General features: G+C 41.9%; 2 protein-coding genes across 4 annotated transcripts in view; both read right to left on the reverse strand.

Moving 5' to 3' along the window:
• The window catches only part of Ccdc148 (coiled-coil domain containing 148), a 242,717-nt gene that overhangs the window by 176,441 nt on the left and 51,437 nt on the right, over positions 1-14,839 (reverse strand). The window lies entirely within an intron of this gene.
• Positions 2,285-14,839, reverse strand: part of LOC121433267 (gem-associated protein 8-like) — a 63,966-nt gene continuing 51,411 nt past the window's right edge. The window contains exon 2 of the mRNA XM_041631632.1: positions 2,285-3,235. Within this exon, the coding sequence (XP_041487566.1) occupies positions 2,385-3,101 (717 nt within the window). The 5' untranslated portion in view covers positions 3,102-3,235 and the 3' untranslated portion in view covers positions 2,285-2,384. The remainder of the gene's footprint in view (positions 3,236-14,839) is intronic.

The raw sequence follows: 14,839 nt of genomic DNA on the forward strand, positions 1-14,839 counted from the left end.
ATACTAAAAGACATTTTACTTCACTCGTTAAGGAAATTCAATTTAAGTTGCAATATGATAGCACCATCAGCACGCTATGGAAGCTAAAACAGAACACAAAATGCTTGGTGACAGAGGAAGAGCAGAAGAACAGAACACTTAGGTGGCTAGTAGGGGGGTGTAAATCCGTGTATTTTCTCCAGGAAAATTGTTCAGCTATTTTTGCCTTGCCATTCTAATCCTACATATATTCAGTGGAAATGTGCACACATCATCATCGTAAAACACAAGCAAGCAAACTCCTAATAGTCCCTTAAAGATGACCTCAGTGCCATGGTCTGAATGCTGACATCAGCTCAAAAGGGTTTACGTTAGCTGGAGGGACCTTATAGGAAGTGGCAAAGACTCCTTTCTCTTCATTGAAATTAGCCTCCAAAGAGATGTGATTTCTGTTAGCATCACTATGGGATGCCTCTCGAAGTGAAGAACACGTCCTCACCGGCCATCAGCTCTGCAGGCTCACCACCCCGAACCATAAGCAGGGAGGGTGTGCAATGGACTCATTATCGGCAGCGGTGGAACAAGGTGAGGCAGTCACGGGTTCACTTGAAGCGTTAGTGACTGGGGATTTGAGGAAGAGCGAGGAATAAAAATCAATCAATCTTAGCATCCCAAATACTATTTGGATTTAGAAAATGATACTCCTGGTCCTGTCCACAGGGAAATGTGAGAAGACACAAGGTGTGTAAACGGCACACACGACTCTTCTTCCAAGAACAGGATTAAATTAACTGCCACCAGATCTCACTCCCAGCTGCCGTCTGAGGTTTATCTGATATAATAACATGACAGCATCAGCAAACTTGCTGAAAGGTACTCAGTGACTTTTAAAACCAAATCTTCACACTCTAATGGCACAGCATGTTTCATACTCAAAAAGAGACCATAACATGTTAATATTATAGCAAGTTTAAAGGATGACATATAGCTTATGCATAAATACACCATTCTATAGCAAAGTACAAAATAAGAATATTCTTATTTAATAAAAGTGTATAAAAATACCTAGGCTGGGGGAGACATAAAGTGCTTAACAAGCAAGGACAAGGGTATGAGGGCCCTGGGTCTATGTAGAAGCTGGCCATGGCAGTGTATGCTTGTAACCACAGGGCTGGAGGAATCAGACAGGTGGATCCCCTGGGAGCTTTTCTGGCTAGCCATCCTAGCCCAAACAGTGATAAACATTTCACTGAAATACCCTGTCCCAAAAAATGATGGTGGAGAGATGCAGGACACCTCATGTAGATCTCTGGTCTCCAGATGTGCACACACAGGTGAATGCATACAAACACAGGCACCAGCACAGATGTACACACACACACACACACACACACACACACACACACACACACTTTTCTTACATAACTCATTCAAAGTGGGACACAAACACACATCCATGTTTTGAGGCAGAATTTCTCTGTGTAGCACTGACTGTCCTTAACTTGCTCTGTAGACCAAACTGGCCTTGATTTTATGGACCCACCTGTCCCTGACTCCCAAGAACTAGAATTAAAGGTGTGCTCCAGCAACCCACTTTTAAAGTAGGAAGGTATACCTTTAACCCAGATCTTTTGAGGTGGAAAGATCTTTTTTTTTGTATTTTACAAATAAAGTTTTATTGGAACACAGTCCAGTCCATTTGTTTACTCAGTATCCAAGGCTGTTTTGACGCTATAAAGTCAGGGTTAGGCAGTTAGGAGACAGAGAACATGGCCTGCCAAGCCCAGAGCATTGCTCTCAGGCCTTTTAGAGAGCATGTAGGCTGACACCTCGCTGAATAGCAAGTGGTATTTTCCTTACTGTACTCTCGTATCATTTTCAGAGGGATTCAAAGGGTTACAGTCAGTGAGAACATGTGGATTAGAGCCCACAATGGGGCGCACATCTGTAAGCTAGCAGTTGGGATGTGGAAGGAGGAGGATTTAAGAGTTTGAGGCTAACTTGGGTTATATGAGAACTGGTCTCAAAAAAAAAAAAATGACATGTAGCTTAAGGCTTTTGTGACAACAAGGAAGACTTAAAGAAGGAAATTACAAATGCAAGCCATTGTATCTCTAGGCAAAAATGTCCATGAACTGAACTCTATTAGGGAGTTAATCAAGAGGCAGTATAATAAGTATAATATATATGATTATCACTTTATGTAAAGGGGACATTTCTTGTGTTGGCAACAGTGTACCTCCTGCTGACAGAATTCTAAGTGGCTGACAGATCATATCCACTGTGTTGGTATACAGGCCTCTTTCTCTGAAAAATGTCCAGGAGAAATGAAGAGAACATATCCAGAGGAGGGAGGTGAGGAACTGTGTTCAGGAGGCTTTCCCCAAGGTCCCTGTGCCCACGACTCAGAACTTCAGAGGAATGACAGGCCAGTATTTTGGCTGCTTTTTGTCACAGTACTTGTCAAAGCTCATCTGCACAGCAGCCTCCATGGCCAGGATCTTGGGAGCACTGTCCCCATACAAGCGCTTCATCTCGGCTTGACGCCGCTCCCCAGGCTTCTCTGAGGGAGGCTCTGTGGACCGGTGGTGGTTGTAGTACAGCCCATGGTCGGCATTTACATAGTCGTCCAGGCGCTCGGCTTCTAGTTGCTGCTGTCGCTGCCGCTCTTCTCTGTGCCTCTCAGTCTCTGCAAAGTACTGGCGGAGCTCCTCCGTGATTTCCATATTGCTCAGGTCACATTCTATTTCATTATCTGAATCCAACTCCATCGCTTCCTCTTCATATGAGGCTTCATCTTCTCTTGTGGTGGCCTGGATTCTACTGCTATCATATAGAGGCTGCCCAGAGCTTTGGAGATGGGAAACACTGTAGGGAGGCTCCTGCCAGACCACGTGTTGGCCTTGATAGTTCCAAGGATGCCCAGCCTCATAATCAACAGAGTTCCAGGGAAGAACTCCTTGAGGGTAGAACCATGGGGAAGCGAGACAGGAATTCCTGGACTTCCTGTAGACATTCTGGTGGGTTCGCATCCAAACCATTGCGTGATGATAATGTTGCCAATATCTTGCATATACTGGGTGAGAATACCAAGATTCATTAGTTCTCCATTTTGAAGTCATTGCTGCTATCGCTGATTGCAAATTCCAAGTGAGCACTCATGGGCATGCAGCTTGCAGATGTCAGGCGGTGGACAACCACGGGCCCAATTTTCGGTGGAGCGGGTGTAGGGAGGTCGGAAAGATCTTCTTTTAATCTGGGTCATGTAGTAAACAGAGAGCAACTTGTTGGTTCCCAGCCACTCAGCCCCAAAATAAGCACACAGAAACCATATTATTTAAATCACTGCTTGGTCTATTAGCTCTAGCTTCTTTTTGGCTAACTCTTACATATTAATTTAACCCATCTCCATTAATCTGTGTATTGCCATGTGGCAGTAACTTACTGGGTAAAATTCTGTCAGACTCTGGCAGGGCTCCATGGTTTCTCTCTAACTTCTCTCTCTCCCAGCACTGTGTTCAGTTTCCCCCCGCCTAGCTCTGTTCCCCTACAGCTCTGCTATAGGCCCAAAGCAGTTCCTTTATTAACCAATAATATTCACAGCATAGAGAGGGGAAACCCACATCAGGGTCACACCTTCTGCTATTGGCCTATTAAAGGATATAGTGGTGTTATCCACGTCATACTTGAAAACATGTCTTCTGATTCATTCTGCCCTCCTAAGAGCCTTGGAAAGGGTGAGATGCAGATCCCAGGCCAGCACCTGCTGCTCACACTGAGGCATCTGTACAGCCTCTTGGGAGTTTCAAACTGAAAGCACTCACTGGGAGGGTGAAGGCCAAGCAGAAGCACAAGCCTTACCAAGCTCCACTGGGCTCAGAGACGGGGGGCTGCCAGCCTATGTCAGAAAACTGGCCCAGCTGCTCCCAGTGAAAGAGCCGCCAGGTTCCCTTCCTTAACTGGCCAGAGAGGATACTCATCAAAACCCTCCCACCACCAAGATGCATTTTGTGACTGCAGTATGTCCTTGGATCTGCCGCTTCTTGGCTGTCTCTGTCGCTTATAAGAGAGTGACGGAGAAGAGAGAGAGAAATTATTGAACACACACATGCTTCAAAAGAACAACCCTGTAACATAGTTTCCAGTAAGTTATCACCATGGCTAATAATCCTACTTTTAGGAAGTTTTCAAGGGACAATTGTTAAAGATTTTAATGAGCAAAAATGACTACCCAGTGCTGCCTAGGTGAAAAATCAGAACACCTATAGTGACTTCTTCGGTATTTTCTGTGTTCCTGGCAGGTCTTCTTTCCCCCTTCATCTGATCACAACAGGCCCTGATGCCACCACAGATCAGAGATAACTAACACCAGGCCTAGTCAACTATAGAGTTCATGTTGGCTCTAACATCATGATTCATGGTTGATTTAATTTTAGTCATGTGATTCAATAAAGCCAACCATAAATTAAGAATGTTTTCGTACAGACATTTGTGTTGTCTTTCCTCGATTTCTTTATCATGTAATATAACATCAATTAAGAGAATATCAATGGTTATCATATTTAAGTTTGAGATACTAAAAGAATAACCCTCCAGGGACATTGCTACCTATTCTAAAATTTATTGTCATTTGTGGTTGTATGAGGGATAGTTATATCATGTTTAGCATAACTGTGCCCTCATTAAATATATAATATGTTTGTGATTGTACATGAGATAAATACATCATGTTAGATGTAATTATAACCTGGATATTGTTTTCATTTAAAAATTAAGCATGACATAAGGAGATATGATTGTGTGTCAAGTTGACAAACGGTGGACTTGTGTTGGCTATTCTTGACTAACTTGACTACATCTGGAATTAACTAAAACTCAGGGGTCTGGGTATACCTGTGAGGAATTTTTTCCCAATTAAATCATCCTAGGGCCACCTGGTGGTGGCATATGCTTTTAATCCCAGCACTCGGGAGTCAGAGGCAGGCAGATCTCTGTCAGTTCGAGGCCAACCCGGTCTACAAGGAAGCTGGGTTTTGTTTTGTTTTGTTTTTTGGCTGCTTGCTCTCAATCACATATCCATTCTTTCACTGGCATAAGAGCCTGCTTCTCTGGGATTCCAGTGTACACTAAAAATCAGCTGAGAAAGTCAGCCTCATGGACTGAACAATTACTGGATTCTTGAACCTTCCATTGGTAGACAGCAATTCTTGGAATAGCTGAAAAACAGCCTGTAAAGGCAATCTAATAAACATTCATTCTGTAAGTTCTGTTCCTCTAGAGAACCCAAATACCACATGCATATATACATTTACTATGCATGTATAAATATATATACATACTATGTAAATGACTACAAAGCTACACATGAAAATGCCACCAAAAAAAATCAATGCAAATACAATAGATTTTTGCTCTATAACACATTCTTTTTAAAAGAAGAAAAAACATTTCCTCTTAAGGTTTTATTTTAAACTAACTTCTATATATTTTGAAACCATCAGCGAAGTCTATTTTCTGAGGGAGACTTCGATCTCACGGAAGTTGCTGCCCTTATTACCCACCACTCGTACACTCTTGAGAGAATCATCCTACAAACAAAACCATCTCCCATGCAGCCACTAGACGGCCCTTGGCAAGATCTAACATCGACAACATTGCTATCAACTCATCGTCCAGGGGCACTTGAGTTTTGCCAATTGTTCTAGCAATGCCCTTCACAGCAAGAGCCCCCGCTCAGAAGCAAGCCCTGCGTGTAGTTGCTGTGTCCCTTTAACCTCCTCCAGCCAGTATTGCTGTGCCGCCTGCCTTTGACACTGGTGATCGCGACACATTGTAGACTACATGCCAGTTTTCCCTGTGGGTTGTCCTTTAGGCTGGGCTCGTCTGGCGTTTCCTGGTGATTAGATGCACGGTAGGTCAGGACAAGAGGCTGTGCTCTTCATCCTGCAGTCTGGTTCACACTTGCCCCTAGTGTCACTTCCAACATTTAATTAAAGCAGTCTCTGTCAAAGATCCTACCGCTCAGTTGCTCTTTTCACCCGCAATTAGTGCTTTGTGAGAGCTAAGTTTGAAATGAATAAGGTTTACCCACTGGATACATAATTTATGTATTTGTTTACCCAGATTTACTCTATCCAATAGGTTATCATCAGCTATTGTTGTGGGGTTCCACCAGAGAGGCCTACTTGGATATGGGGTTAAGCCAATAGAAAGTCTTTACTAACTAGCCAGCGGCTAACTACATTGGGTGTTTGGGATCCAAGTGTACACCCAAACCTTTCTGAGGGTGAGCTTTAATTGCAGAAACCATACCCTGGGTTGATGTACTTCAAAGCAAGCACAGTTAGCAAGAAGCAGAACTACATAGTCAAAAATCAAGGTTAGTATTTAGAGACTTTTCCAGAACTATGGACTTAGATAGATTAAATCTTTTGTTTGTTTGGCAGGTGGTACTGTCTGTAGTGAGTTTTATGGCCTGAATGATACTTCTATCATGGTGTCAACTGTGCTAAGGTCTGAAGGCCTACTAAGGTCTGGGGGCCTGAAACACTACTATATTTATTTTGATGCTCAAATTACCTCCGATTTGGTCACTGAATCTCCTTGTACCTGGTTTCTGTCCCCCAGGGTTTGTAAAAATCAGTGTCCCTGTCTTAGCTCATGGCGTTGCAGTTCTGAAGCCTGGCATTGCTCAGCTGAGCTCTTCACTTGGAACAGGGTTCGGCTGAAACCAAAGTTGCAACCAGACTGCTCTTGAGCAAAGACCTACGTGCAAAACTATCCATGCCCACATCAGCTGCAATTACCTGAGGTGTTAAGATGGACACTCTCGTGTACTTGCTTATTATAAGCCAGGACCAACTCAGGGACGGTGGGTTGCTTGCTTCCGTTGCCATTCACGGCCTCCGTCTTCAAGGCAACCAGGCAAAGCTGCTCTCTCATCTCACCAGCTCCTTTTCCTACTTGGAATCCTTTGATTTCTCCACAAGTCCCCAAACAAGGAAACTGTTCTTGTGATAAGTCAGAACCATTTTATCTTAATTGCCAACTATCAAAAACCTTAATTGCATCTCCAAGGTCTCTTTGGCAACATAAGATAGCAGTACCACAGGACAGAGTGTGACATAGTCACACTCCCGAGAGTTACATGGGGTGTGTACTGGGGGTAGGTTTTCTGTGGGAGGTCCTCTTAAAATTCTGCCTCTTTCATATACAGAAAGTGCTACCTAGAACAGTGCCTGGCATTGTAAACATAAATACATTAGTTAATATTATTGTTTATTATATGAAAACTCAAATGTTTTAAATAGCTATATCATGGTAATGATAAAAGTAGGTGAAATGACACTCGGGTAACACCAGACAGAAAATACACATTGGTGGAACCCTCTGGAAGTTAGCTGGGTGTTGTATAATGAAAGTCCAATGCTTCCATTTCTAGGAAATCATACTAATGTTATGATCAGAGGTACACACAAAAAAGAACCAGGATATTAACTCTAGTGCAAAGTATAATAAATACCCTTTTTCTCATTTTTAGTTTGAGTTGGCCCAAAACTCTCAGCTATCTTAGCCTCCCAAGTGTTGGGACTGCAGTAGTGAGCCACTACATTTGGCTAATAAACACCTTTTAAACTAATAATTTCCTTGTAGGGATTGATTAAATAGTATGGCATAAGTATTCAATAGACTACCCAGAAACCTGAAAAAAATTCATAAAAGTACAAAGCCTGAAAGCATCTAATGAGAGAGACAGACTCGTGCTGCAAGTGAGGCGAGGGGTTTCTGAATCGGTCTGTCTGTCTGTCCTGTCAGTCTGGCCAAATGCTCACTGAATAATAACCTTCTTTATCTCTTTTGGGGCGACACCTTAGTCAAGCATCTATGGTACCTGAAGAGAATTTTTGCCTCTTCACGCTTCTACAGGTCAAACAAGCCTTCTGGCATTTCTTTAGAGAGTACCGCATCCTTCCTGGAGTGCCAAGTGTCCTTTGGCAAGATCGGGTCACTTGAAAAGAAAAGGAGCATGACCCATCACCATCTGTCTGGCACTGCCCATCTGCCAAACAAGGGCATCATGGAAAGGAAGGCCTTGCATTGTCTCCCTTCCTTCCTGACTGCAGCATCTTCCAAAGACCCTGAGGGACTAACGGCTGGCTCTGCACTCTAAATCTATTGTCCCATTTACACAAAACTGTTGAAAGTATGCCCAGCCAAGATCTCGGAGGGTTGCTTTTATCTGTCTTTAACTACAATAGAAGTGTTCATGTGGTATAAAATATATACACTGTGGTGGAGTAGGCAGAAGAGAACCTCAAGGGACCATTAAGAGTGCATATCACACCATATGACAGCTGAGATTAGACCCACTTATTAGGTGAGAAAACTAACACTTGGGGGGGCTTAAACAACTCATTTATATATTCACACTTAGAAATGGTTAAACTTAATGTTTGGGGTTTTTGTTTCATTTATTTAATTTGTATGTACATGGGGTGGAGCATGTATATGTGTCACAGAACACATATAATACTGAGAGGATAACTTGTGAGAGTTGGTTCTCTCCTTTTACCCTCTGGGTTCCGGGCCTTGAACTTGGGTCATCAGGCTTGCTGGCAAATGCTTTACTCACTGAGCCAACTCACCAGCCAAAAATAGGATTTTACTACCTTCACTTTTGTCATCACATCAATGATTTTTTTTTTTGTACCTAGTATATTTGTTTTATTAAAGAAAGAACGAAAAAAGGAAGAAAGAGAGAAATCCATGAGAAACACAAATGCTTCTTGGTCATCTTCAGGTCTGTCACCACTTATATCATGAAGGCAAATTAACCATGCAGAAGATCAGGTTAAGGAATTTTCTCACGACCCCTACAACCCACAAAGAGATGCTTGAAACTCTATTTCTTCACAGATCCTGGTACCCAAGCTTGTTTTCTTCTATCTCAGGCTACTTCTGCCACAATTCTTAACAAATGCTAATGCCCTGTTCCTGTGGTTGTGTGATTGAAACATGCCCCTCCTGGGCTCCTTTATCTGATCACCTGCTCCCCAGATGGTAGCATTGTTTAGCACGATTTAGGAGTGCGGCCATGCTGGAGGAAGCTCATAAACAGAGGTGGGCTTGTAGATTTCAGTCTCGCTCCATGTCCTGTTTGTTCTCTCTGCTTTGGGCTCATGATTTAAGATGTGATCTTACAGCTTCTTTCTCATGCCACTTCTCATGCCCGCTGCTTGCTACCATGCCCACCTATCACACCGTGATGGACTCTCACCCTCCAGAACTGTGGGTTAAAATAAACCCTCTTCTCCTTAAGTTGTCTTGGTCATGGTGTTTTATTCCAGCAACATAAAAGTAACTAAGAGAGAAGTTGGTGCCTGGGAGCAGGCAATGAAGAACCTGAGCATGTTGATTTGTAGAACATGGTGTCCAACAGATGGCACCCAACATGGTCCACCGACAATGTGGGAAAACTCTGTAGCTTTGGGCTAAAGACAGTTGAATGCCATAAACAGGGCTTTGGAGCATTGCCTTTTAAAATAGGAATCTAGAAAACAGTAGTGCTGAGAGTGATGGGCTAGAAGTCATTCCTGTGCGACCGTATTAAAGAATCTGGCTACCTTCGGTCCTTGTCCTTTAGAACTTGCCTGAAGCTAAAAGAAAAGGAATGGACTAATTTCTCTGGAAGACAAAATTTCAAGATAGTATAGCATTAAGTCTGTAGCATGATCATAACTGATTTCCATTATACAGGTCAACAATGAAAATGAAAGAGCAAGGGGCACAGAAAGAAACACAAAACGTATCATTTGGATAGGAAAAGAACACTAGAAAGCTTAAGGGTGTAGCCAAGGCTTATGTAGAAAGTAAGGCTGTAATTGTCTCAGAGATTGGTGTAGTTAAGGAGACACCTCTTGCTGTGTAATTAAACAATGAAAAGAGTGCCTTCAGGACAAGACCTCACCCAGCTAAACTTCCACCTTGGGAAAGAACACCTCAGGAGGGTTCTGGTCCTAGAAAGCACCAAATAAAAAGACTGTTATAAATGCAATTAAAGGGGCTGAATTTTAGAGACACACAGGATGCAAGAGGAAAGGGTCATGGACTCTTCCTTGGCTCTTTCAGGAAGTCACTGGCACCAGGCCATGTGTATCACAGGAGTTTGTGAGTGAAGGCAGAAGCCCTGGAGGCAGTCGTACGACTCTATCAAAGCAGAAGCAGAGTTGCACAGGAGACCCCAAGATGTCGGAGATGCCAGAGCTGTGAGACATCTGCCAAGAAGCGCTGCATAAAGGGATTGAAGGCAGCCCTAAAAGAGAAAGAGATATATGTGGCAGGCAGCAAAGTGGGGAGGGAGGGATGGAGCCATGGAAGCCCTTCGACATCAGACAAGGAACTACAGGATTTGAGATTTGCCCTAGCGGATTTCAGTCTTACTTTGACCCAATAGGTCCTCGCTACGCCCTTATTCCCATCTGGGGAATGGAAAGATATATTCTGTGCCATTGTATGTTGGGAATATGTACTTTGTTTTTGATTTTACGGGGCTCACTTTAAGAGATTGTCTTGAGTCTCGGAAGACTTAGGACTTTAAGCAGTGTTGAGATTGAGAAAGGTTATGAGAACATTTGAAATTGGACTAAATCCATTTTGCATTGAGAGATGGCCATGGATCTCTGGGAGGCAGGGAGTGAAATGTGGTTTAGCTGAGAATGTCCCCCACAGGGTCATACATTTGAACGTGTGATCTCCAGGTGGTGGTGCTGTTTAGAGATGTTTAGGAGGTTTGTCCTTGCTGAAGGAAGCGTAGATCACTAGGGACAGGCTTTGAGATTTCACAGCCTCACTTCTCTTTCTGCTTCATGCTAAGTGTTATAGATGTGCTTTCTCAGCTTCCTGCTTGTGCTGCTATGCTACCTGCTTGCAGGCCTCCCCACCACCAGGGACCCTTCCCCCTCTGGAACAGTAAGCCAAAATCAACTTTGTCTTCCTTAAGTGACCTTTAATCACGATGTTCTACCATAGCAACAGAAAAGTAACACAATCCCTCAAGATACTAAATTGTCCATTTCTTTCTCTGGATTGCCACACACATGCTCCTCCTCCTTCCACATAGTTTACCCCATTGTCACAGTAAAATTCAGTTGGTCTCTACCTTCAAGCACCTTTACTTTTCACCCATCTCTATCTCAACAATCTTCTACATTCTTGTTGTAGTTCTTGCTAGTCATAATCAAAGTTGGATAGTTAATTTGAATCACAACTATATCAGCATTATGAAAATATATAGATGGTTCTGGGCACTCATGATTACTTGATATCTTCCTTGATTGCTTCCTTGCTTCTTGGAACAATGTAACTTTCCAGACTCATCTTGGGCTTTTCTGGTCATGGTCTTGAACTGAATAATTTTCCCAGGTGTTTGGGTTCTTTAGGGAATGGATTTAGAAAATGAGATCTGGGTACCATGTACACTCAGAGTTATTGTTATCATAAACAATATTGCTTATCCAATTCTGCCATTATTCAGCCCAAGCAGGAAACAAAGTTAGCATATTAGTTTGGTTTCAATTGCTATCATAAAACACCATGACCAAAAGTAACTTTCAGTGAAAGATTGTATTAGAATTACATCCTGAACTACAGTCCACTGATTGGTAAGATGTAGACATACCACTTAGGAAATCACTGGTTGCTAATGATACCACAATTCATGGGTATAAAAATTGGCATGAAAATTCTAGATGTGGAGTCAAGTATTTCAAGGGTCTAAAGAGATGGCCAGATTTATTTATGTGCTCACACTCACACTCAGATGTACATAATACAGGTAATTAAAAATGCAAACAAAACTTTATAAGATTATTTCTATGACATTTCTCACATGTCTTCAAAATAAATATATATTTAAATTCTCATAGGGTAAACATGAAAGTCTCCTAGGATATATTGGTCTCTACTATGTGAAAAAAAATGCCTTGTGTTTTTTATCCCCTCTACAACCTGAAGAAACATAAAGAATAAATAGCTCTTTAATCAGTTTTATTTCTGCCAAAACTTTCAATATTTAAAAAAAGAGAGACCTAGAATATTTTAAAAGACATGATAATAGAAAATCCTACTAATACACTGTAGGGCATAAGAAGACTTTAGTAAAGTTAATTTATCTGATCTCAAATAAACTTTAATCTCCAACCTATGCCCTTTCCATATAAACAAAGTCAAACCATAACTCTTTCAAAAGCACTTATCCATGTCTTTAAAAAACTAAACTTAATTTTTCTTCATTTTAAAATAATCTATGTGAAGAACTCTCATTAAGACCACACATAGGCCTGGCCAGGCAGTGATGGCCCATTCCTTTAATCCCAGCACTTGGGAGACAGAGGCAAAAAGTTCTTTATGAATTCTGGACCAGCTTGGTCTATAGAGCAAGTTCCAGGATAGCCAGGGCTACAGAGAAAACCTGTCTTGAAGAACAACAACAAAGGCCACAGCCCTGTCCACATATTTCTACTGATGTCTGACTAGAATTTATCCTGACCTCTGGCTTTATTTGTAATAATTTTCTCAAGATTCAAATTATACTCTCAACCTTGTTGCAAGTGATTGTCCTTATAGTCCTGATTGTTCAAGATGCCTCAGGATGCTATTTACAGCAGAGGAATTATCTGAGCACAGGAGTTTAGGGAAGCCTAAAATAAAACAAAGACTGTCTTGACAGAGTCAGGCAGACCTCTGTGAATTCAAGGTATAGTGGCACACACCTTTAATCCCAACACTTGAGAGGCAGAGGCAGGCTGATCTCTGTGAGTTCAAGGACAACCTGGTCTACAGAGTGAATTCCGGGACAAAGAAACACAGAGAAACTGTTTCAAAAAAACAAAAAAAAATAAAAGAAATAGAGTTTAAAATAAAGCTATGTAAAGATGGGAAATACACAGAGAGTCTGGATACTGTATAGTATTATATTGTCTTTGAATTGCTTGACAGCTGAGGAAGGAGCAAACGCTGCTAAAAGACATTTGAATATAAATGCTGCTGGATTAATAAAACACAAACATTTTGTAAATGCCTTGACTTTAAAATTGAAGTCAAAAGATACGTTACTTTGGAGAAGAGGTTTTGCTTTTGTTTCCACAGAAAATGAGAGTCTATAGATTTATTCTGGGCTAAGAAAAATAAGGTTTGATCAAGGAAGACCCCCTGAGAAATCTCTGATAGGAGCAGTTGGCTCAGATGTCTGAGTGCTACATTTCAGAACAGATTCAAGACTGCTGGCTGAGATGATCAAGCCTCACAGGGATACTCCAGTCATGAGTTGATCATAATTCTAAATTTTCTTTAGGTCCCCTATTCAGCAGGAAGTAGCCTGAAAATTTACAACCACATTCCCAAAAACTGGACTATAAATATTTTCCTTTGTTTACAATGTTGGTTACAAATTTTTATGGATAATGGTCAGGAGAAAAGCTAAACAATGGAGATTAGATTCAGAGTTCTTGTTCTTTAAGAAAGGGGGGGGGGTGAAAGTGCTGTGAGACAATGGTTTTACCCTGTAAACATTTGTTTCCTGTACTTGTTTTAATAAAATGCTGATTGGCCAGTAACCAGGCAGGAAGTATAGGCAGAGTGACCAGGTAGGAAGTAGAGGTGGGGCAATGAGAACAGAAGAATCCTGGGAAGAGGATTCTGTATTCTGGAGTCGTGGTCCAGACACAGAACAAGTTAGATGTGATTGCCATGCTGAAAAAGGTACCAAGCCACGAAGCAAACATAGACAAGAATTATGGGCTAATATAAGTTATAAGAATTAGTTAATAAGAAGCCTGAGCTAATAAGCCGATCAGTTTATAACTAAAAATAAAAAAAGAAAAGAAAGAAAAGGACTATCTCAATGTGTGTGTTGGGTGCATAATACAAATACTATCTCTGGAACATTTTTCTTTTCTTTTTTTTTTTTTTTGGTTTTTTTCAAGACAGGGTTTCTCTGTAGCTTTGGTGCCTGTCCCAGAACTAGCTCTTGTAGACCAGGCTGGCCTCGAACTCACAGAGATCCGCCTGCCTCTGCCTCCCGAGTGCTGGGATTAAAGGTGTTCTTATTTAGTACTGAAGCTGGAGTCAGGAGCATTGAGATAGCACCTCTTGTGGTCACAGACACATGATGTTACTGTCTGGCCTGACTGGGGTCACTTTTGCAGCCGGGGGTCTAAGCCTTAACTGACTGCACAAAGAGAAGGGAAGAAAGGAAGGAAGAACCATACCCAGCATTCCATGAGTGGGTATCCTGAGTGCTCTTGCTGCTCAACATCACTTTTTAGCTCTTGTATCCGAGAACATCCAAGGTATCTGATGATTGAAGGTGTTTGCTCTATGAAAGAAGTTAATTTAAGAACATCTACCATAGTCACATACTGCTTGGAGGACAAGAGACATCAAGCAACTGCTGCTTGTCCGTAAATGAAAGCCTTTTAAAAGTAGATTTTAAAATGTCTCTGACTTAATGGCCTTGAAACTTACTTGTATAAAGCAGTTTCTCCCAGACACAAAGTTGGAAGGGGATTCTCTCAGCAGGGAGTATTCATTGAAACTCACATAGAGGCCCCAAAGGTCTGTCAAACACACTGACCAGGAAATCTCAGAGCCAACTGAGCCTCGGGGGAGAATTAATAGGGGGAAGCTGGGCAGGGAGTCCAAGTTCGGAATAGAGGCAATGGCGCTGAGGAGGGCCAGATGGGGAAAACTCTGTGGGGTCAGGAGAGCGGTGGGCTGCAAAGTCATGAAGTAAAACAGGTTTCAGATCCCTTTAACAGTGAAACTACCATAAATAAAAGATTTTATAGTCAAGAACAAGAAA

Source organism: Microtus oregoni, unplaced genomic scaffold (assembly GCF_018167655.1).
Source record: "Microtus oregoni isolate MIOR12 unplaced genomic scaffold, Mior012 000037F_ref0000500, whole genome shotgun sequence".
NCBI classification, from domain to species: domain Eukaryota; kingdom Metazoa; phylum Chordata; class Mammalia; order Rodentia; family Cricetidae; genus Microtus; species Microtus oregoni.